The 24,131-nt window shown below is 41.7% G+C and overlaps 1 protein-coding gene across 2 annotated transcripts in view; it reads left to right on the forward strand.

The window, feature by feature from the left end:
- ZEB2 (zinc finger E-box binding homeobox 2) overlaps nt 1–24,131 on the forward strand; it is a 115,425-nt gene that overhangs the window by 31,701 nt on the left and 59,593 nt on the right. Inside the window, exon 3 of one of the 2 annotated variants that reach the window (XM_051622752.1) lies at nt 2,263–2,356. The exons of the other annotated variant lie outside the window; for it this stretch is intronic. Coding sequence (XP_051478712.1) covers nt 2,263–2,356 — 94 coding nt within the window. The remainder of the gene's footprint in view (nt 1–2,262; nt 2,357–24,131) is intronic. 2 annotated transcript variants of the gene reach the window in all.

Below are 24,131 nucleotides of genomic sequence, written 5' to 3' on the forward strand. Positions count from 1 at the left end.
GAGGATGAAATAGCATATTACTTAGTTCCACAACAACGAGCTAGGAAATATTTACCACAACCCTGCTCTGCTACCTGGGGTATTTCTCCCCAGGTGATAGAATGAAGCAACATCTGATTTTTTACCTTTTTTTTTTTTTTTTTTTTTTCCAATTCAAATTCAAAAGTAACCTCCCACAAAGCCCCCCCAGTAAAGCAAAGTTGTTAGTCAGGGCAGGGATACCTCTCCCACCAGCACATAGATATGATATAGCTTTAATTTGTATTCTTCTTGTCCACTGGGGCTAGAAGATGGAGGAGCTATTATGAAACCTTTTTTTTTTTTTTTTTTTTTTAAATTTGCTTTATTCACTGTTTACTATGCTGGGCTGACATGATATGATTTGTGCATTGCGGGGTCACAACAAGCTACTTGCAGGACAATTTGCTGAATCAAGAGGGTGATTGTGTCTGGTGCCAGTCAGTCGCAATTAGGGCCAGGATCAGGGAGGCCCAGAGCTTGTGTATCGTCTTGGGCAAACCTCATAGAAATCAGCTCACCTGAAACTAATTGTCACAACAGAGACCTTATGCAAATGAGCCCTAGGGTTAGCGTGGGAAAAGAAAAACTGTCGCAAAGATAGGTGACCCGCTGAGCAGGGGGTCTGTTGCTGGGGAAATCTTTGTTCAATGAGTTAAAAAAATGTTCGCATTGTTCCAAATCCAAGAAAAACGTAGCAGATCCTCTCCCTAAGAAAGCGTGGCGAGCACACTCATCTGAAAGTCCAATAAAGTGGCAGCCAGCTTTCGAGCCGGTAATAAATTGGAGGTCTTTATAAGGGCTGCAGCAGGAAAATGATTTTCCTTTGCAAAAGGGCCTTTAAAGTTTAGCAGCTCACAGTTAACTGGCGCTTAAAACTTCACTGTAGAAGCTTTTGCCTGCCTAACCTGTTGGATTCCAGCAGATTGCCCAACCTGAGGATTTAGCAGCTGGAAAAAAACCCTCCCTCTGGCTCCCAGAGCTGCTTTTTGGAAGGTCTGCCTGCTGTAGCCCAGAGAGCCATTGGGCTGGGAGGGCAGGAACAAATGGGGAGCAGATCTGTAGAGCTTCCCCTGCAGAAATCTCTGGGGAACTCTGAAGCTCTCCAACTTCCAAAGTCTCCTCACTCAGTGCCTTCCCGAGCAGTGCTTGCCAGTGAGACAGGCAGGTTTGAGAGTTGGAAACATAATTGTGAATTAAGCACATTTAACAACAGGCTCATTGACGTCTGCATGTGAAAACGGCTGTTTCTGACATGCTTCTCCTCTCCCTTTTTCTCCTCTGCCTTCAGCTCAGGCAGAGAAATGCATAATTTTCAGCGAGCGCATTACACAACATTTGTCTTGTTCACTCCTTCCTCTTTAACAATTTTTATGGGGGTTGCTCAACACATTCTAAAATAGGAATGGAGATGATATAATAAAGTGCTGAACTGATGATATACATGGCAGTTTATGCTGTCAATGGCAAATTCAAAAAAAAAAGGGATGCAACACTCTCCAAGTGAAGAAATGCAAGCCCGTGCCCTATAAGCACATAAGAGTGAGAGGCAGCCAGGGTGTTTTTGCACATGAGGGTTTTCCAAAGAGGTTGACGGGGACAGAGGCGAGATTAATTGCAGTAAAAGATACTGGATAAATTTCAGAGACATGAGCTGCTATGAGCTATCATCAACAGCAAAAGGATAGTTATTTTGTTTGGTTAATAATTAGAGCTGTGCCTTCGGTGGTGCTGCTTTAAAGGGGTGAAACGTAGATGGTATCGTATCGGCAAGTTCAGAACTTAACTTCCTACTCACCAAACATCATCAAATAAGGATGTCTGAAAAGTAATGCAGATTAATCACCAACTTTTTTTTTTTTTTTTTCTCTCTTTTGTCCCTTTACCACTGTCTGAAATAATTTCCACAAATAGGAGACGTTTCACAGTGGGCATGAAGTGCTCAGCTTTCACTCATCAAACTTTAATCGGAACTGCATTTTAGTTTTTGAATAAAGAACACTTAAAAAATTTAGATGCAAATTATTTTGCATTATTCATGCTCTAAGTGTCCTTGTAGATTTAAACACTTCTGAGGCCACCTTGATTCAAGTAATTACCTAGGCCCTCACTGCTCCATCATGAATAAGGTATTTTGTACAAGTAAAGTATGCACCCGATGAGCTTTTAAAGTGGCTTTACACTGAACTTGTGTATTGCTTCTCTTGCATGAGTGATTTGAACATGCGTCGCAATCTGTCTCAGGTGGGAAATCCTGGCAGAGCATCCATGAGTGACGGAAGGAAGCCTCCCAGCCTCGGCGCGCACCATTTCTTTGTCTTCGCAGAAGAATCTCAAAGTAATTCTCTCACTCGAGTCTTGTGGCTCCTCTTAAAAGTCTGAGGAAGCAATAGCTGCTAGCGGGGAGAGAAATGACAGTCATTGTTCGCTTAACCCTTTGTTTCCCATCCCGGCCCCCCTGCTGCCTGTGCTCACTCACTTAAAGGCGTTCGTGTAAGATAATACAAGTCTTGCTACTTTTATGTAGCATTGAACATCTGCCTCCCCATCTGTCTGCTCTGCCTCCCTCACCTACCAGCTCTAGGTACCACCTGAGCGGGATTTCTCACACAAAAGAGTCAGCCCAACGCTGAGCATCATGCCTGGGGGCTTCTCCAGACAGAAGAAGCTATTGGGGGGGGGCAAGCTAAACATATATCTATGCATACATGGTCAGCAAAATGAGCTTGCAAGAGTTAAACTGAATTGGCTGAATCTCATAGTTGGCGTTTGTTGCAAAGTGCCCATGTTTTTTGTGGGTTTTGTTGGTTTTGTTTTTTTTCCCCAGCTACATTGCTTTGAAGAATTATAGGAATTTTATGATGTGCTATTGGAGTTCCACTGGCAGAGATTACAGTAAAGGGGTTAAAGTTGGTTTATGTTAAAAAAAATTATGCAGAAACCAATAAAAATAAACACACTCCAGTAGACTAAACTTGCTGGGCTTTTAGTTTTAGCTTAACAATAGAAGTTTAGACAAAATCCAACATTGCAGCTTTTAGAAAATTAGTTGACACTCACAGTTGATCATCTTTACTACACAGCGGTATAATTAATATTTAAACATTCTAATAATGCAGCTTGCTTTGCATGCACTTTTCAGCCCCACCACAGTATATTTTATCAGGAATACTGCTAGCATTTTCTTAGGTAATGTCATTTTTCAAAGTAATATTTAAAATAGGATATTGGCTTCTCGCTCAGTGCAAAAGAAATATCAATAGGCCAATAGGCAGGTTTCCTACACCAGTTTATGATTAAAGTGTGTCTCTGCCGAAGACAATAGAAAATATATAAGGGGCTACTTCATTGCCATTGTTATAAAATAAATATACTCAGAGACTATTGGTTTAGAAAACCGTCTCGAGTTGTTCATTTTTCTTCATGCTATCTATAATAAGAGGAACTTTCAATATCTAGATGCAGGGCAAAATCAGGCAGTGACCCCCAGATCTATGAAATACTGCACCTCTGACACCCACTCATTTACAGCCAGAGAGCACTTAATGAAGAAGTCAAGCAAGCAAAAAAAAAACGAAATGAAAAAATCAAGCAGGGAGTTTTCACATGAGTGTTGTCAGGGTAAAGGCTTCTGTCTGCCTGGCAATTCAGGAAAAAGGCAAGAAATCATCAAAATGGAAAAGGACTGTGCTGGTTTATTTGCTTAGGAGAGCCCTTCCTCTTCCAGCTGAGGTGGGAAGGAAAAGTTGTTCCAGGTGCTTTGCTCATCAGCTTAATCCCCCTGATTAGTGCAAGGTGTCCTTTATTCCCCCTCTTATAAGTTCTTGCAGGAGGGGCTATCTTTCTCTGAACTGGTTTGGACCTGCTTCTCAGGTTCTGTCCTGTAGGCTTTCACATGTCTGGCTGCTCCTGATGCCAGCCAGAGGCTTGGTACTTGTGTGTGGCTCTTACTAACCCCTGTGAATGTGTGGGTACTGCTGGTAAAAAACATCCCTGTGGCTCTTCTGGGCTGACCCAAGGGAAAAAAGAGAAAGATAAAAGGCAGATGTTAGCCACCCATTTTGGCTGCTGTGTGGTGCAAAGAGGAACTCCTGAACTTCTCAGCTGTAGAAGGCATCCTGCAAAGTAAGCTCCTCATGTAGCTCCCAGGCTTGGAGGTATTTAGTGGTGTGCCTGGGGGGATATTTATTTTTCCCAGAAGAGGGGTTTTGGGGGGTATGGCATTGGGCAGGGCTGCAATGGGTTCTGAAGGTGCCTGAGGTTCAGCTGAGATTCTGGCACTGGGTTTTGTCACGTTTCATTGCAAGTTTGAAAGCAGGCCCATTTCTATTAATACTGTTAATAAAAGGCATATGTTTTGTCAAGCAAAACCGCCTTTTCATTAAAACACAGCATAATTTCATATTTTGGTTTTTTTCCTCTTAATGTTCATGCAAAAATAGCCTTTTCCCCAACATGTCCCGAAAAGCAAAGTTGGAGAGCGTGTGTGCAAAATTTCACCAAGCCACAAATATTTTTCACGTCAAATCCCACTAAATGAAAATGCTTGGTGTCTTGCTGCTTTCAGCTAGTCCTAGGGCCTCAGCCTAATTTCCTGGGAGGCAGTGGGAGTTTTTAATTTACTTAAAAAGTAGCAGAAACGGGCTTTAAAAATGTTGTGTGTGCGATGACTGTATGACTGATGCCGTAAGATCTGTAGTGTGTGTGAAAATAGATTGCATGTTGCCGAGTGCTTTCTCCTGGCTTATGCTGTGGATTGCCTACCATCACGTGTGCCTGGGAGGAATTTGGTGATATGGGTTAGATGGAAGATGGTGGCAGAGCACCCAACAAAGTGGCCTTGTCTGGGCAAAGGGCGCGTGGGAGCGGCTGTGCCGTGTGCGAGCCGCGGGGCAGGGTTGGGAGTGGGAGTCTTAAGGAAACAGATAAAAAAACAAATAGAAAAAGTGCTTCAAAATAAGGCCTTTTGCAACCCGTGCATGTAGTTATGGGTGAGGGTGCCTCCGAGTCTTAATTTTTGAGTGAAAATGATGCTGTGCGATGCTGCAATTAGAAGGTTTGTGCTTGAGAGGGGAGCGACCCGTCTCTTGTTGGCTTGCCCTGCTCCGTCTTTATCAGGTTTTGTTCAGGAAGGCAGTTACACACACCTTGGCTGCAAATAACTAAAAGAGTGTGATCTATTTTAAACCTGCTGCTGAGGTGGTAAAGAAGAGATAAGTTGAAGCCTAGCTGCTATCTGGCTTGTGTGTGTGACAGATATGTCCAGAAATGGATAAAATTAAAAGCATTTTTCATATGCTAATAACAACCTGGTAGGAGAAAAAAATACAGGGAACAGAGCAGCAAAGTCAAGAGGTTTCCATCACAAGTATATTTCTCCCATTACCTAAATTATAGGACTTCTTTCCCCAAACTGATATACATATTTTTACTGTGTCTAAAAGAAAATTCTATAATAGAGTTTGATTTCAGCATCAACCTTATGGCAGCCATGTGGGAGTGAGATTATGGGACATGTGGAACAAAAGTCTTCCAGCCAGAGGAGGCCTTCTGAGCATAATGATTCTTATTTAAATTAGTCTATGTTTTATTACTCAGTTGGGGAGGGGAGAAGAAAACCAAGGAAATGAATATTTCTCTAAAACCATGGTCACCTCAATTGTAGATGAAGAGAAATTAAGTAGTTTTCAGCCCATAAAATGGACAAACATTTTCAGATCATAATAATAATTTCAAGCGATCCTCAATTTTTTAAATTTTTTTTTTGTTTTTAAATTTTACATGTAAATGTGTTTTTTCCTGTTGGCATGCCTGCCGATTCATTTGTAAATGTGCTTTAAATTCCTTTGTATATTACAATGAATGCCACCTCTTTAAATGCTCTTAGTAATTTAGCGAACTTCTTTGCCAGTGGGTGAAAGTACAGTATTGTACATGCATAAGAAAAGGTACATTCATTATGCTTCACGTATGAAAAGGTATATTAGGAACGGTTTTGCTTAAAGTGGAGGGGTGAATGGAGGAGCCTCTGATCCATCACAGGGCTTTTGCATGTGTGAGAATGTGTCTCTGTGAGCCCAACATCCAGAAACGCTAGTCAGGAACCTACCGGCAAATGTGTGCCTGTGAAACCTGAGAAGATTTATAACGAGTAGGTAATCGTCTCAGGCCTACAAGAGGGGAACAGGAACTAAAAGCTCACGCTGGGGCCAAACAGGAGTTTCAGGGAGGGAGAGAGAAAACCTGGAGGTCTGGTTTCTTCTGTCTTCTTCCACGGCTGTCATGAGGCATCTTGCTGTGCGATGGGAAAAGGGTTGTGCAAAGAGTAGGCTTGAGGCCCTCCTGTGATTTTTGAAGTATGTTTCGTGGTTGGGGCTGACCCCTGAAGATTGCCACGTGACTGGTTTGTGGTGTGCAATAGGCAGAGGGACAGAAATTAGGTGGCCCCGGGAGCTTGGTCTTGCACTCCTTCCTGACCTCCTTGACCCAGCTGGGATGATTCCTGGCTCTCAGTGTGAATGAGAAGGTTTAGTTAACGGCATTTTACTTTGTGTGAGAAATATATCATCTGCCACTAGAGAAAGTAAAGGAAGGGAGTTTTGGGGCATAGCAACCCATGGCCAGGAAGGGACAGCACTTCTGGAGAGGAGTGCAAGGCCACAGTGAGCCAAATCCTACCCAGCACCCCCCCTTTTACTGAGACAGCTCACTTCTTCAAGGTGAGTGAGATTCGTGCCATTGGCTTGGCTTTTCTGTGGAGAGCAACCACAGCATTACAGAGAGAGTTGGTCACTTTATGGCCAATAAACATAAGAGCTGAAAGGGTTTCAATGAAACATTCCTCTCCAAACCAGAGGTCATTCATTTTGCACATACTCCTTTATGTGGTTTCTGAAAGTTTAATTTTAAGGAGAGGATGTGGGTACGCTCTGTTTGTTTTCTTTCTCTTTCCTTTTCTTTCTTAGCTCTTTACTTTGAGTTAATTTCATGGAAACACGTGCAAATGCTTTCCCATGGCATTGCAGCTGTCATTTTTTTTTGATTGGGATGGGGGAACCCAGAGTTTATTTTCCAGATGCAATTTTAAGCTTGATTCATTGTAATAAGTGTCACTGTAAGGCAGGCGAAGGAGAGTTAGCTTTCATTAACATTCTTCAATTCTGGAGCCCATCAGGAGGTAGATAAGGTACCACCAGATCCATCCACCTCCTGGACCACAGGAGGACAATGCCAGGAATGTTTGCAATGTGTTTCTATTTTTGTCACACCTATGTGTGGCCATCCATCTGGTCTTAATCAATCAGTCTCATCCCAGAGCTTTGCTGTTCTCCCAGCTGAAATAATAGACTTCTTCAGCAAGAGCTCTGCCTCAAGGAGGGTCACTAGTACCGGTTCCCCTGACAAGGCATATTAACAAGGCTTACATATTTGTAAACATAGGTAAACCCAGGAGGGGTGGTTGGAAAGGAACATTTTGAAATATGAATATTTTATGAATAAACCACTGGGTTGTTTACTTAGCGATATTACAGAGGAAAACTTGATGAAGTACTAGAGGTAAATTTGTTTTAGCTAAAAAAAACCCAACCAAACAACAACCCCTCAGAAGCACCAAGACAAAGATAAATGATGAAAGAGCGAGTGATCCACCACCCTTTCTAAGCAGAGGTAGAGGGTATAAAATATGTTTCTGAAAGAGCAGAGAAGTGGGTGGTGAATACTGCAAAATGTGCCATTTATTTATTTAGATTGCACATCAGGAGATAAAACAAATGAAAACTCTGACTTGTTAATAATTTACATTTAAGTGGAAAATTCTTACATGCTGTTAAGATACCTCCAAGACCTGACACTGCAAACGCAAATAATTTACATTCTTTGTGCACAACTTTGCTTGTCTGGAAAAAAATTCAAATGTATGTTCGGGGGGGGGGGGGGGGACGGTGAAAACTAGGATACATTTACACTCTTCTAACCATGTGTATTACTTTCGGATGCCTCTTTTGAAGCATTCGTGGAGCTGACCTTCCCATTCATCAGGTGTTCCTGGCTGAGAATCTGCTGGGCTGTACCTCACAACCTAGGAGGTAGGAGAGGCAAAGAGGGGGGATTTCTTCTCATTAAGCAGCGCTATTACTTCCCCCCCCGCCCCAACAGCTTATGCAAAAAGTTTTGTTGGGGGGAAAAAAAAAGCCCCAGAAAAAAAAAAAAGAGGAGTGTGCATAACAATAACTACCTCTGTCCCTTCTGTTTTTGTTCTTTTCATGTCAGGGAACTTTTTAGCCGTGCTGCCCGGGTAACTGCTCTGGAAGGTTGGAATATCTCTTGTTGAAGGAGGTTTGTGATTGAGGGCCCTCTGACACAACCTTTTGTTGCTCTGAGGTGTTTGATCCTCTTTCCCTTTCTTCTAAAACCAATCCCATCCCTTTAAAAAATGGATAACCAGCACTTCTTTTACTTATTGTCAGCTTTTGGAAAGTTACTGTGGGGGGTTGTAGAAGTTTAACTAGTTAACCCTTTGCATCCTGATAGTGAGTTGTCATTAATGCTTCTTTTTCACCCCTTCCTGGACAGGGAATATTTCCAATAGCTGTGTCAGGTATGCAAATCCTCTTTTCTAGGGAGCCATGTGATGGGTTGGCTTGCAGACAGTTTGCTGATCTTTCTTTCCCCTGGCTTGGCAGAGCTTGCTCGGGGATACCAGATTCAGCCAGGAGCTCCAAGCAGAAGCTGGGGCTGAGGTGTTGGTCCCCAGATCAAGACAGTCCCTATTCAATTATGCTGAAATTTCAAAATGAGTCACAATTTGTAGCTGCTAATTTTTTTTTTCCTCTTCTCTTTCCTTGAACTGAAACTTGTGAGAGTCACCACAGACGCAGGCTGATATGATAGGTTTATTTAATGCTCTTTGAGAGCAGCTCTGAGTAACAAGAATTCACAGAGAGTTGCTTTTCAAAAGTGCGTGGCCAAATCTGAAAGTAACAAAGGAAGAACACCTTAAAATGAGATGTGTAATAAGGATGTTTGTTCAGAGCCTTGTGATTAAAAATGGGACTGTTTTTTTTTGTTGTTGTTTTTTTTTTCAAAGGGAAGGGACACAACCCAGGCTATAGGAAAGAAAAGCAGCTTAAGTGGATTATTTAACAAAAAGCAACTTATAGCTCCTACATAGTGACCTACATTCTGCACACAATGATGATGTTTTACGGTGGTGATAGGGTTAATAACCTAACATCATTCATGTAGTGTTTTTTGAAAATTGAATTTTACTGCTACAAAGTAAATGTAACAGCCCTCTGGAGACAATATTACAGGCACTTTATTGTTTGCTAAGCTGATGTCATCTTTCTACGGACTGACTTTAAAACAAAGGCAGAACATTTATTACAAATATCACTGTGTGAAAGGAAATCTACTGAAATATTTTTTAGAAGGTGTACTGATAAAAATGTATTAATACTTGGCTTTGATTATCTGCAAAGTTATGCCTGTGGAATGCTTTCTTGCGTGCTCTCTGCTCAACAGAAATGTTCATCTTGGATATTACACTACTTTTATTTAATGTTATCCATCTCTGAGCATGTGTTACTTTTAAAACGTGTTTTATAATACACTCTACAGCTCATTTATAACTCTTCTCAGTTTCTTTGTAAGAATCTAAATGAGGTTTTGATCAAGCCTTAAAATATTTCCCTTCAAAGCATTTTCATGTAAACAGGGCCATGTCTCACTTGCTGAAATTACTGCAACTCCTCATGTGAATAAAACCGACAAGACTTGGCCCTCTTTTAGGGACACAGCTTGGCTCTGATCTACCTTCTGCTGGGAGTTTTCCTAGTGACCACAGTCCTTGTAGGCTCTGGACCCATTAAGGCCAGTATTTTCCAACCTGGCTCCCCAGTCAGGTGTCTACATCAGCATCTCCTGGTGCAGCAAAGATGCTGGAGACTGAAAATGTAGTGTCTACAAGTTATGTGGGTTAAGTTATGTGGCGTTTGGTCCTTGGAGAACCACACTGTGTTTTCATACAGAGGCTTAATGAAGTCACCAGGTCTGAAAATTTTAAGCTGGTTATAGATGACCCTGAGCTTTATGAGTTTTATCATTCCCATGCAGCCTCTCTAAGTAGGTTTTAAGCAAACCAAATGCATTTGTCCCTTTTGAGAAGAGTGAACGATTCATTTGCAAATAATTTAATATCCATTAAAGTTTAAATTTCCTTTGTTTCATCACTTGCAGAGTAAATCAATGACCATTTCAAAGTAATCAGTACAATGAGGGAAAATACATTTTCCTGTGTTACAGTATTGCTGTTGTGGCTTTTGCAGGTGAAGCATAGAAAGATGTGAACAGCTTTATGAGGACGGGTGTCTAAGCAACTGATTAGTTCATCTGTGTTGAAGGAAGACTGCAAGAGAAGTGTAGGAAAGAGGGACAAATTTAGAAAGTGAGTAGTGGAGTCAGCAGCAAACCCAGTACCTTAGTAGGAGTCTGTGATATTACTAGCACTTCTGAAGCCTGTGTGCATGTAATGTACTGTGCAAAGGTGGACATCTACCTCCATTCCCAAGCAGAAGTTTATTCTTTATTTATTCATACTCCCTTGTTATATATTTAATGCTGACAGGTTGTGGCAGCTTGTATCAGTGGGATTAAAACTGGCAATCGGATGATAACAGTTTACTTTTAATATCTTCAGAGCAAAGTTTTCAGACTGCCAACAATTATCAAAGGTTGTCTTGCCTGCTTCATTAATGCTAATATTTTTAGATGCTAGAATATGATTTTGCATGTCAAGCCAATCTGCCTGGCATACTGCTGGACATCCTTTGACTGGTGCTGTGTGGCATTTTTTGTTTGGTCTTTGGTGTTGCTCAGATAAATTTAATCCTGACATAAGCAATACTCATTCTGACATTGGCAGGATCTGCACATAGGTAGGGCAGTGACAGCAGGCTCTGCTGGAATGCTGGGAAGAAGTTCAGCTGTTTTAAAATAAAATCAAGAACAGATTATTAGCTTGTGGCTTAACAGAGAAGTGGAGGTGTTTCTTTAACATGAAGGAACACAAATGTCCATGTGTTCCTGTAGAAAATACCTTTTAGAACCTTTATTCAGAAACACTGCATGGGTCTGACCCAGGTCCTGCAGAAGCTCAACAGCTTACAGGATAGGTGTCCCAGGCAACTTCTTCAGCCAAGCCTTGAGCTAAGGCTTCAGCCAAGCCTAAATCTCAAAAACATTAGAAGTTGAGAAGGTCTCTGTGTGGAGGATGCTACCATGACTTTCTGAGACTGCTTTTCTCTTCTGCAAGTGCTGGAGGAATGGAGGGTTCCTGACTTGTATCGTTTGGTGTTTCACAATGAAGGTCAATCAGCTTGTGGCTGTTGATGCCAGCTTTGAGTTTGACTCACATTGGCCACTATTCCCAAGGTCTGAGACGGCTATATATAACTACAATATATAATGGTTGCTGTTAAATGCATGAGCTTTGCAAATGGATGCACTAGACATCTCCTTTCTGTTTCATATACTACAATTGTTTCAATTGTTTGAAGTCGAGTGCTTGACGCCACAGAGAAAGAAGTCTCTGTAATGTCTCCCACAGTAGATAAGGCCAGTTGTAATGAAAATAAAGGTGATTCTTTATTGAAATCCAGAGGAACACAGAACCTTGTAGTTCTCCAGTTCCTTGACTGGAATAGTGCAGCTCTAATACTCCTGTGTCAGAGTCTGAGCGCTGGCCTGGAGCTTGTAGTCTTGGAAAAGAGCCCTAAAACACATAGCAAATGCACACAGAAAGGGAAAATAGGCACCTTCATTTCAGGGGAGATGTTGAAACAGCATGCCAGGTTCTACAATCAGCATTTCTTCATTACTTTAGTTGTACTTGAATCCAGAAAAGGTTTGGGCTTAAAAAAAAGCAACACCCATCCCAGCAGCAACAATGGGTATAATCACACATTTGAACATAAGAATTAGTTTTGTGCGGCATGCTAGAAAACCCAAAATCTTGAGGAGCACTTTCAAAATACCCAGAGAAAAAGAAACCATTCCTTATGTCAGTCTTGTTAGAGAGGGATTAAGAAACTGGCAATTATTTTGGCGACCTTAATTGTTGCTCTGCAGGAAAATATGTAATTAGAGCACGTTCGCAGGCCTGCACACCTGCAGCACATCCTACAGTATAATGTCAGCTTTCAGTGCTTGCTGGTGCCAGGTTCTATCACAACCAGGCACAGTGATGCTCTGAGAACATTTCGGACTAGTGTAATGTAGCTTCTGTGTATGAAAGAAGCAGGCATTTACACTGCCATACAATGGAGTGCATTACTGCAACACTGGTTTCATTATTTCCCGACGCCTACCTTCAGCACTGCTCTGGTTTACTCAGTTTGAGGTTTTATTGTTACGGTATAATAGTCCTGTACATTTCTGAAATTCCCTTATTATTCATCTTATTAATACAGTACTGGCTTGATTATCAGGCTGCAGTTGTGAAGGGGAAGATTCAGCGTGCTAGCAAAGTCAGAAGCTGGGTGAATTCCTGGTACAAAGAGAACAATTGTTTGACGTGTTGCAGCTTGGGCTTGCTGTGTGCATATAGCGGCGGATGCCAATGTACATATGGGGGGGGGAGTGCTGAAAAAAAGTGAGAAATGTTGGAAAGCAGCTTTAATTTTTTGACAGAACGGGGGGGAATATAATTCCTCTTTTCGCTGCTCCTTGCCTTTGCCTCTTCCCCATGTTTCTCCTGGAAAAGTAGAAAGCGAGGTAATATAGAGGCGCGGGAGAGGGAATTGCTGACTTCCAGCTAAATTCAGTAATCTGGCATGCTGATAGTTAACAGACTTCTCCCCCTAAGGGAGATACACTGTATTTTGCTATCTGACATGTTGTCATATATAAAGAAATCAATTGGTAATTAAATGATGCACCTTGTGAAGATGACAAAAGGCATTTGGTTGCGAAAAGAGAACTGGGTTGTGAGGGGTTTGTAATGAAGGCCTAATGACTATTCATAAGAGATTTTCAGTCCGTTGATCCACTTGACTGGAAAGTTCTGCCCTGGAGAGTTAGTGCTGTCAGATTCTCTCACCTCAGAAAGCCGCCGCGATCGACGGTGTGGAGTATGAGCGAGAAATTATCTAGTTGTTGCTTCAGGCCTGTCTTAGGTCACATGCAGAAGGCACACATCTGGCTTCCTGTAGGTGCAACCTCGGGACATAAACTTTGACTAATTTTTAAACTATAAATATGTAAGGCTGACACTGAATAAGTTACCTTTTATTCATGTGTTCATAAATTTTCTAGCACGGTAAAGCCTTTGGTGGAGCTACCATTTTGGACTTTCCAGCTTCTGCTCTTGCAGTGGTTTTGTTTTCCTTTCCTCCAACAAATGACATTTTAAGAAATTTGTGTGGTGCAGATGCTGCCCACGCCGCCTCCCATCATCTTACCTACAGCTGATGGACCAGCCAGGATTGTTTGTGTAGGGTCACCTATAGAGAGGACCTAGTAGGGATATCAGGAGGCATTACAGGGTTGCAACACAGATTTTTGCCCCCAGTGGAGCTTTTTCTGGTCACTAGGAGACAACCATACCAGACCACCAGAAGTCTCCTTGGAAGTATTTTCTGATCTTTTCCCTTCACAGGAGGTCCCTTGGATGGAGATAGCTTGGAGGTGGCACACCAGGAGGTAGATACCTAAGGTGCCCTAGATAAACCACAAGCTGTACCCTAATTGCTGAGACTACAGAGATGAGCACCTTTTACACATCCATCTCCAACACCGCACCCTCTTGAGTGAATAAATCTCTCTCCAGCGAGTGGTATCTTATAATTAAAACTGAAAAGGAACAAATTGATTTCAGGAAGCTATTCCAGAGCGCGTAGACATCTCCTTGTGCTGAGCAAATCCAGCACAGCTCCTGGGTGAGAGCCCCCAGCTCTGCACATGTTTGCTTTTGAAAAGTGGCCATCTACCTTATCTTATCAGGCAGCTCACCTTATCAAAGGTAAACATATTTACCACCTCGTTAAAGGTTCTTTGCACCAGCACTTGAAAGCAGTATTTGTGGACAAAAACCTGTCAAAGTCGTTGTTTAAGGTGGAGAGGAGGACTTTATGGCAAACTTTGGAGGTTTCAGTCTGTCAATAGAGGAGCAGCAAAGTAATTCAATACATTATGCATATTTGAGATGGCCTCATTGGTGTTTCCTTCTTGTGTATTGTGGTTAGTGAATTTTGCTGATGTGCTTGCCTGAGCTGACAAGGTAGACCAAATGAATGGACAAATGCCAAAAAACCAATTATGTTTATTAATGTACATTGATTGCTTGTTTAGGGTATAAAACAAATTAAAAAATACATTAGTATTTAAACCTTCTTTTTATAGCTGTCCTAATGACTACAAGTAATATAGTGTCTAGTAAAGGACAATCTACAGCACCTATAACTCCTGGCTTTATTGTCATATTATTTGATTTGGATTTAAAAGGATGTTTCTCTTGTCATTTCTTTAAATGACAATCAGTATTTTTTTAATAGATAGGCTTTAAGTCAACTTGTAAGATCAGAATCAGCTATTCCCATTTACTTTAAACCCAGCATCTACCTCAGCTGTGAACATGCCCTGGTTTCATGCTACCTGCCCACTCATGCACTGGTGGCACAGGGAGGTAAATTGTCCCAAACCCACTGCCTTCTTACCCTGCTGCCTTCCCCAGGGAAGGACACCTCCACAAGAGACAAGGCAAGCCCAGACCTTTGCCCATATTTACTAAAGTGTCCAGGTGGCACAAGACTGTGAGCAGCTTGAGCCCTTCAGAGGAGGAAAGGCATGTGCCTGGTCTTCCCCCTACTTGCCCCACTCCCATGTGTGTACCCACCACCAAATTGCAGTGTTTAATGGGGAGCTGACTGACACAGAGGAGAGGACCCTGGGTTTACATCCCAGTATTGTTTATGGCACAAGAAGTTGCTAAATAATTATACAGTGTCTCTTTTAAGTCTGGGCAAGAAAGTTATAGCACTTTAAGTTGAGGGCAACATCATTCAGTAGGGTCTTAGAAGTACTGCCAAATAGCAAAGTGAAAGCCATAAAGTAAACATGACTTAGCGACACCTGGACCTTTCAGGTTTTATAGCAATTGTTTATAATGTTGGACTGGCCTCTAAAATATGTCTGGAGAAATGGTGCTGGAGCTTTATTTTAGCTAACTTCCTTTTTATGTTCTGTCCAGGTTCTACCCTTCATTATTTGCACTTATTTAAGGAGTCCTGCTTTCTTTCCTTGTTCTTTTACTTGCTTTTTTATTCCCTAGCTGGGGCGGTGATGTAGATTTAGCAGCACAGTTTCCACATTTAACGGGTGTCTTTCAGAATTCCTCAGCATTATCAGCACATGTGGCTCAGAATGTGGTTCCAAAAGACTTTTTTTGCCATGTTTTAGGTTCTCTTGTGAAAAGAAAAGCAAAGATGCTCTTGTCCCAAACAGCAGCTAAGATTTAAAAAAAAAAAAAAAGGAATTAATTCTGAATCCACAAAAGTTCCCATAAAATGTGGGGTTTTTTCGCTGCTCTGTTGGAAACTCTTCTCATACAATGCCCCTATAAACCTACTTTGGTACTACCAGGCCCTATTGGAACTAATGGGGCTTGACAGTTCTTCAGTTAAAAATTATACATGAGGGTCACTTTCCCTTAAATTATCTATTGTATGCCAGCTGTTCACAACCACAATGGTCTTACTTTCTTCCCATTGCCTAAAATGGTTGGCTTCACTGCAGAGCTGTCACGACTCTTACTGTAGATAGCTTTTAAAGGCACTACTTCATCTTAAGCAACACCTTGATGGCTCTACTAATTTCAGATAGATTTTTATCGGTTCCAGGGAATGTTTGGAGAGTTGGTTTTGCTTGTTTCGTGTCACAACACTTGAGTTGTATCATAATTTCTCATTTGCTGTACAACTTTATTCTATTTTTATGCTTCTAAGTGATGCTACTTTAAGTGCCCATGAGTGGTACTTCCGGACAATGAGCACTATCAGAGGCAACCCCAGACAGATAAAACTCCTTGTCTTTTTGTTGGGGAGGGGAGAAAGGGTCATTGTCAAGTGCTGGTGGGGTTTTTGTTGTATTTTTTTCCCTTTTCCCTATTAAAACTGAAGCTGCTGCAGCCCTTTTCGTAAAGGCAGAGACTACACTTGGGTCATGCTTATTTCAGAATCAAAGCCTTCATCCTCAAATGCTTCTCATTACTTGCTCAAGTCTGTAGTGGTCATCTTTGGGCTGTAATTAGAAAGCTTGACACTTTTAAAGAATGTCTGTAGAATGAAATTTTCCTCAAAGGCTTTTTTGGGTTCTTTTTTTTGGGGGGGTTTCTTTTGGTTCTGGTTTGAAAATGAAAAGCAACTAACTTTCAGGTCTGCTTGGCACTTAAATAAACCTGCCACCCTTATTTCCATAGATTAATGAATAGCAGAAAATACATGGCAAAGGTTTATGCTCAAACTCTTCCCTGCCTTATCAGGGGCATTCTTTTTAATTATAAGATAAGTGTGATTTAGTAGTTATTTTTGCAACCTGGTAGGGCTACTGCCTCTGTAGGGTTGTTTGATTTTTAGAGCACACTAACTTTGCCGTGACCTACACTTTCCATATCTCCCAGCAATTCAGAAGCCTATAGCAACACAACTAGTTGCATATTGATGCTTACCATTAATTTATTTTAAAACCCAGTCACTGATCCACAGGCAGCAGCAGCTGGAAGGGATCCCATATTGGTTGCAGTTACACGCTTCTCCCCCTCCATTATGTGATCTTTCAGGGGTTGGGTGCATTAATATGCAACTGTTCTGTTTTCTTTCAGCTGGCTTGTAAACTCTTTAACCAGGCGAACAGAGTTTGCAATTGTTGCAGGGTTGAGTGGGTGGATAGGAGCTGGGGACTGCAGCCTTGTCCAGTTGTAGATAGAAGAAAATTGACAATGATGCAATGGAGCTGGCATCTGGACAACTCCGTGGGATGAATGGCACTGCTCTCGCAGTCCCTCCGGTGGTTGTACGCCTTGTAATAGCTAGCGTAGGAAGGGTGGTGAAAATTGATATGCACTATTACTACATGTATAAAACTTAACACTGGGGCCATAGCACAGGTGGGGGGTTCCTGTTTATTGATTTTTATTACCCGGTTAGAACATACGGCTAATGCTTTTATAATCCAGGAGCTCTGGGAGTGCTCACCTCAGGTAATAAACCTCTCTGTACTTTGCAGTAGTTCACAATTTACACGTGAGCTTATGTTCCTCCACACAAAGCCACCCCTCTCCCTTTTGTCACATGTGGCTGAAAGGGAAAAGAAAGCAACTTACAGCATTTATTTCTAATCTTGAAAAATATCCGTTCCTGCGATGGAAATGGTCCCTCATTCTAATTACTCATATTTCCAAGAAAATTAGTCACACAAACTTATGTTATGTGTTGTCTCAGAGGTTGAAAGCAAATTAGGTTTCCAATAAGACAGTACATCAAACAGAGTAGCATGTTCTTGATGGAGATGACTTTTTTTTTTAGAATTATGGTTGGACACTTTTGGCAGACAGATTGTCTTTTACTCTATCAAAATGACAGTTTCTTTTGTAACTGCTACATTCATAATTAGAAGGAGAGAAGCAATCTGCCCAATTTAATATACTAAAAGAAGTTTAGTGTCTTGTGCTAGTAGTTTCATTATTTTAAAATATTAATTAATTGTCTTAAAATAATATTGTTAGAAGTATAACTAGGATTATGGAGCTAATTCCCTTTTTTTTTTTTTAAATAAAGCTCCTATTAATGCACGTCAGGCTAGATTAGGATTTTAGGTTTATGTCAGGTGTTCAGTTTGAAAATTCAGGGAAGAGGAGGGGGAAGTGAATCCTTAATGTGAAATTCCTCCATACAAAACCTGATCTCTCCCAGGTTTACCATAAGCTTGCAAAGCTTAATTCAGGGAAATGAATGAGGAGAAAGAGGTGGTTTAGCAGCCTGGGGATAGAAGAAAAAGCCTTTCACCTCAAGTTCATGAGGCTTCCTCAGGGAGCTCGGTGCCAAACAAGCTGCCTCTTTACTTTCTAGGTTGTTAGAAGTTTCACATGCCGTCCTTGAGCTTGCTTTGTTCCTGGGGTTGATATAGTGGTTATTCTGGGGCCCAAAATTGCACAGGTTAACAAACGTTAGGTCTCCCGTGTCCATCAAAATTTGTGGGTGGAAGATGTCAGTCAGCAAAAAAGGCCTCCAAAAAGCCTGATTTATACTTTGTTCAGAAACAATATTGACCTTGAAAGTTTAACTGTCCCCCATGAAATATGATCCTGACACAGGCCACACTTTGTATTTCATCAGAAGAGTGAATAACTTTAAATTTCTAGTAGGTTCTTTTTTGTTAAAAATGCCTGTTATCTTTTCATATTGAGGTAGGCACTGGCTGAAATCTGAACCCGCTGAGGGGTCACCAAAGGATGTCCATATCTCAAAGCAATGAGCTCTGAGGTTCAGGCAGGTACCTGGTGCAGGAAGGGAGCACATCCTCAGGTATAACTGGTGTGTATTTTGTCATGTTAGCTAAAGGATGAAGTCAACCTGCCTGGCCAGGTAGGAGCCCCTGCCAGCAAGGGAAATGAGGAAGGAAGGAGGACTTTCTTTCCTCTGGCAGTAGAGAGGACTGCAGCACCCTGGGGCACCCTCACTTTCCTGCAGGGGAGGCTGTGGTCAGGGCACTGTTATTAACACATTTTAAAAAGGGAAAATACAGAAAGCTGAAAGGAAGGGACAATACTTGAAGGCTTGAGGTCTGAAGCCTCATTTCCTGTTTCTTATTGTACCTGAACCTTGGGCAATACCTCTGAAGTTTACATACCTAAAACAGCAAAAGTAAAGTCATTTTACCAGAGATGGTTTTGTTGTCAGGAGGTCCCTCTTCTTCCTGCTGTTGCCTTTCACTCTGTATCAGTTGAGCCCTTGCCCTTTGCCATCAGCTCCATAGGAAAACAGCTGCAGAAAGCCTTATCCCAACCGGAATAAAATCATTATGACACAGCAAACCCAAACATGACATGTGGTTTCAACAGCCTCTCATGCCCAGCTACGTGTTTCCTTTTGGCTGTGAGGATAAGGTTGGGGACCAGCCTAAAAAGAAGATTTCAGCTGACCGTGAGGTACATGTAGATAGGAGAAACTCTGAGCCATTTTAAGCTCAGAGTCTGGTGGGAAACAGGCTTTGAAGGTGGTGTTACTCCACATATACACACACACATGCACTGGCAGCCAGTAGTTTCTCACGTGCATGGCAACAAAAATCTGTGCTGAAAGAGCATCAGGTTCAACACCAACTGGAGTATTTCTAGTGCTGCAAGGCTTGAATTTTGCCCATTTTTTGCACTGATCAGGATATATTGAGTGAGGCACCTGGTAGGGGGAAGCAAAAATGTTTGATGGAGGGTTGGCCAGAAGAACATGGCTTATTTCTTGCTACCCTTCTCAGGTAGGAGGAGTAGGATATTGCAGGTGAGGAGTGCTGGCGAAAGTCCCATGTAGGGGCATGGCCAAGGCTGACCTCCCCTCTTCCTTTTCTTCCTCCCCATGGTATCTCCTGTTCACTGCAAATGTAAGTGCTGGTGCTGGGATGAGCTAGGCTGTAGGAGGGATCCATGTCACCATTAATTTGGTATATTACTGCTGTTCTCTTGTGGAACATGTGTGACAAAAGGCTCCCAGGCCTTCAGGAGCCCCCATGTCTGCAAAACCCAAGGAGAACACCAGGGCCACGAAGAAGGCATCTCTCCAGCCCCAAGATATAGTCTCTGCCATGTTTTGAAGGCTCATACTGAAAAATGTAGGCTTTTAAGCTGGTTAGAAAGGACAATCAGATATTTTTTCCCTAACAGAAAATGCTGGTGGTTTAGATATATGGGTCATTGCTAACTCTCCCTCTAGTACTTTCTGCTCAATACATAGTGAAGGGGAGAGCAGTCCGAGGCATGTCTGTCCTTGGGGCAAAGCCAGAAGTTCATTTCAGTAATGCTATTTACTGGGAGACATTTTGATTAACAAAGCTTATTACTATATGAAATCTCTACCAGTTACCTTGTTCTAGTAGTATCTGTGCTGTTGGCACTTTATTTCTGATTTTTTTCAAATTTTTTTAAGTTTCTCTGCCCATAACCATTCACTCCCACTAGGCATTGTGCTCTTCCCTAGGACATCCACCCACAACCCACGGGCTTGGTGAGTGTGTCACCCTTGGTGCACCTTGAAACTTGACGTGAGGTCAGTGGGACACTGACTCAGAGGGCCATTCTTACCTTTCCTTCAAGCTGATAAATTCTTGCATATAACTCAAGAGTTTCACAACTCCCATCTAACGCAGGAAAGGGTGTAGCAGCCTGGGTACTTTTTCATTTCTCCTCGGCACGAAGCCGCTCGGCTCAGAGTTAGACACTGTAGTCATTTCTGTAAGTTCAGAAGCTTGTGCTGCTGGTGCAGTTTTTCACACAGCTCCTTCAGTGACCCCTAACATCTGCCTAACCCTTGAGCATACACAAACCATTTCTGACTTGGGTTAGAGGGTAGAGAGATATTTTTGCTGCGTTCTTTTGGAAAGCATGTTTGTTGTAGCTCTAGGCCAATATTTTTTTTTTTCCTAAGCATTTTTACCTAGCGGATTTATGTACTCTAAGCATCTCTCTGGTCATCTTTTTGAAGTGAACAATGCTGGATTTCCCCTTGATATTGAATGCGTCCAAAGTTGGCTCTTTTATCACTCCTTTTCTTCTGTGTCTCAGAGTTTTGGAGTCTTCCTCCTTTGTCTCAGAAAGGAGCAGCACTGAAAGCATTTCCACCTGGATGTTTAAATTATTTAAGTTGCAGGAACCAGACCTTTTCCCTCCTGAGTAGTTGTGGGTTTTAAAGGCTAAAATTGCTTCATCATGCCAAAGTGAAAGTATGCATAAATTATTTAGTTAAACCTGAGAAAATACAGACTTTTCTCAGTGATCTTTCAAGGGCTGCCTACTTAAATTTCAGAAGAATGGGCAGGGGGTTCTCTCTCTCTCGCCTCTTTCTTTCTCTTGAAAAATATTTTAAGTACCTATTCAGCCTTTTCTGAGATAAAGCTGTGACCAAAAAATTGGAGGGCTGGGTTTTGAGCAAGTGTTTATAATAGAAAGGAAAATGCTGTAGAAATCCTAAGTACCCCTACTTCATCACGAGCCTAGGGATTCTCACACCAGAGCAGGTAACGAGCGGCTGTGTCTGTTTCTGATGCCAAGCTGAAGTTTGTGTCAGCTTTTCCTCTATGGCCTCTGTTTGTTGGAAGCTTATAGCTCAACTGTAAAAATATAGAGGAGCATATTTTTTTAACTGACTTTCAGCTTTTTTAACTAATTTTGGGCAAGATTGTGGTGTTCTTGGTACTCTGTGTCACATACCTTGCTGTGGGCCATAAGGCTGCTGCAAGAGTCAGTATTCTTCCTGTAGCAGAATCTGTCCCTTCTTATGTTTAAGGTGTAATGAGGTTGGTAATAAAGTGAATGAGAAAGATCCCTTGGGCTACAGCAGAGCAGGATTGGTGTTTAAACCTTCTTCAGGCCACCAGAAGGACCCACCAGCATGGGACCTGGTTCTGTCAACAGAGCAGAGTTTACAGGACTCGTCCCCTGTGTAAAGAAACCTGAGCTTTCCCTGGCTGATGTCAATATTTCTGTCACTGACTGTGGGATCTAGATGAGGGTCAGATATAGAGATTTTAAAGGGGGGGAGAAGGAAACAACACATTTCCCTGTGAAGGCAGTTATTTGTTTTACTGTGTTTTTTAATATAGTCCGTGTCTCAGGTTGTGTGTGGCAGAGGGAAGGCATAAAAAATTACTTTTAAAGGAAGAAATACAGACCCTGCTCAGTGGCCGATGCTAGAGGGAACTCTGCTACAAATTGTGAGGAGTTATCAGAGGGATAAGATTGCTGCAGGATCTGTTCCTTCATTTTGCAAGCAATTAATTTGGCATTGTTGAAATTAAAATTTAAAAAACCCCAACAAAACACCAAAGAAAGGAATGCTCTGAACTAAAAGCTGTGGTTGGAAGGAGGTGGGCTGTGGCGAGGGCAGCCAGCCCCTTGACCTTTGGTTGGAGCTGGGGACATGTCTGAGAGTTGGAGGGTGGCAGAAGCCACCTGGGGAGGGTGACTTGTCAGGACTCCAATGAGGTCCATCAGGCAGTGATTCATTACAGGAGAGACACTGGCCCCGAGCGTGGCTGTGACTTCACATTCAGGGGATTGCGGCATGCCCCGCCATGAATATGTATTATTTTCAGAATGAATGTTATACACCAAAATCCCTTCAGTTTTTAGTCAATGGAGCCCTTACAATCAATCAGGTAGATGATACCATATGTGCAAAACCAATAGAGATCACAAAAATACATATTTATCCAAGCTGGTCCTTCAAGCTGTTGTGGTAAGTCAGATAAATTTTGCATGTTTTCAAAACTGGAGCAGCAATGAGCAGAAATCTGGAAAGGATGTTGGGAGCTATTTCCTAATAGAAATCCTGCTGAACTGCAAGGAACTCTGCATAGTCTCTCCTACCAACTCCTATCTGCTTTAATCAACAGTTTGGGGAGGTTGTCCCTGTACTTTAAGGGGGAAAGCAGCACCCCTGAAAAAAGAGGCTTGGGAGAAATAACTTCAGTAGCTGCAGTTCAGCGAGAGTGGAGACATGAACCCTCTTGTGCAAGTGAGGGAAGAAATTGTTAAAAATCACAGTGTGAGATGGGGAATCAGCTGCAAATCTCATTGCTTTGGTTTAGTTTCTGTCACAACCTGCACATTAGCATTTTCTCTCTCTGAATTATTGTGAAGATTTGTATTATATGTAATTACAATACAAAGAGGATCTGCCAGATAAAGCTATTTGCTGAAGTACTGTTTTCAAAAAACACGAAGGCTTTTCACACTTTAACTTACACCTTTTCATTACCTGCTAATAAGTACAGTGGATAGAGTTGCCTAAACATGTCTTGCAAAGAACATTATAACTCCATGGGTAATTCTGGCCTTTTGAGATACAAGCTTTCAATTTTAATGTCTCCTTAAAAAAAACAAACACAAAACACACAACAAAAATAACAAACCAAACCAACAACCAGAAGCATCAAGCGAAGATACTGAACTATTTTTGCCCATTTTTGCCCATGTTGTAAGCATCCTCATGTCGTAGATAACAGAGTTAAGTATAGAAAATGCATTGTGGCCAGACTCCCAGATTCACTACTGCCATGTGAATTATAAATCTTACAAACAGGGGTGATACATCATTTTTTATTAAACTTATAACATGACTGCTGCACAAATAGTGTTTACATAGAAGGGTATACATTTAATTTACTCTCTGGGAACATTTCTAAAGAATATAAATTGCATTTTGAAAGCTTCTTTCTCCATAAAGTTCATCTTATTTTTTTCTTCTTTTTTTTTTGGCATTTTAATTGGAGCAGCCAAACTGCACACCCTTACTCAAAGTATCAAAGACCAAATATTTGTTGTGTGGTTATAAAATCAACTCTGATTTTCTTCCTATGAAGTACTAGATAATCAGCCTGTAAATTTTACCAACATTACTGTGGGGATGCGGAGCTATAAATTCAAAACTGTATGCAGGTTGTTGAAAATTGAGGTCTAGGCAGCAATGCACGTCCATAAACTTTTCTCAGGTTATTGGAATAGAACAAATCAAAAGCTGTTCCTGGTTGCATGATATTCTCTTTTGATAGACCAGGCTGCTTGTTGTTAGCAATCCAAGTGCAGAGGTTAGTCAGAGCAGAATGTAATTTCTAGCAATCTGACAGACCTGCGGATTGAAGCGGCAGGTTTTCCCTTCCGATTTCAGGGAATTGCTTCTTACTGTGACAAATGATTAGCTGTTATCTCAGACTGAATTTGATTTCTACAAGCAGCTGAGTCAGGTAACTTTGCAGTATTTGAGGGGGTTTTACAGGAAATGAAATCAGCTCCCTAGTCCCATGCAGACCAAATGAAATCTTTCTGATGGGGTAAAAATTGCGCTTTGGTT

The sequence above is a fragment of the Apus apus genome, chromosome 6 (assembly GCF_020740795.1).
Source record: "Apus apus isolate bApuApu2 chromosome 6, bApuApu2.pri.cur, whole genome shotgun sequence".
NCBI classification, from domain to species: Eukaryota; Metazoa; Chordata; class Aves; order Apodiformes; family Apodidae; genus Apus; species Apus apus.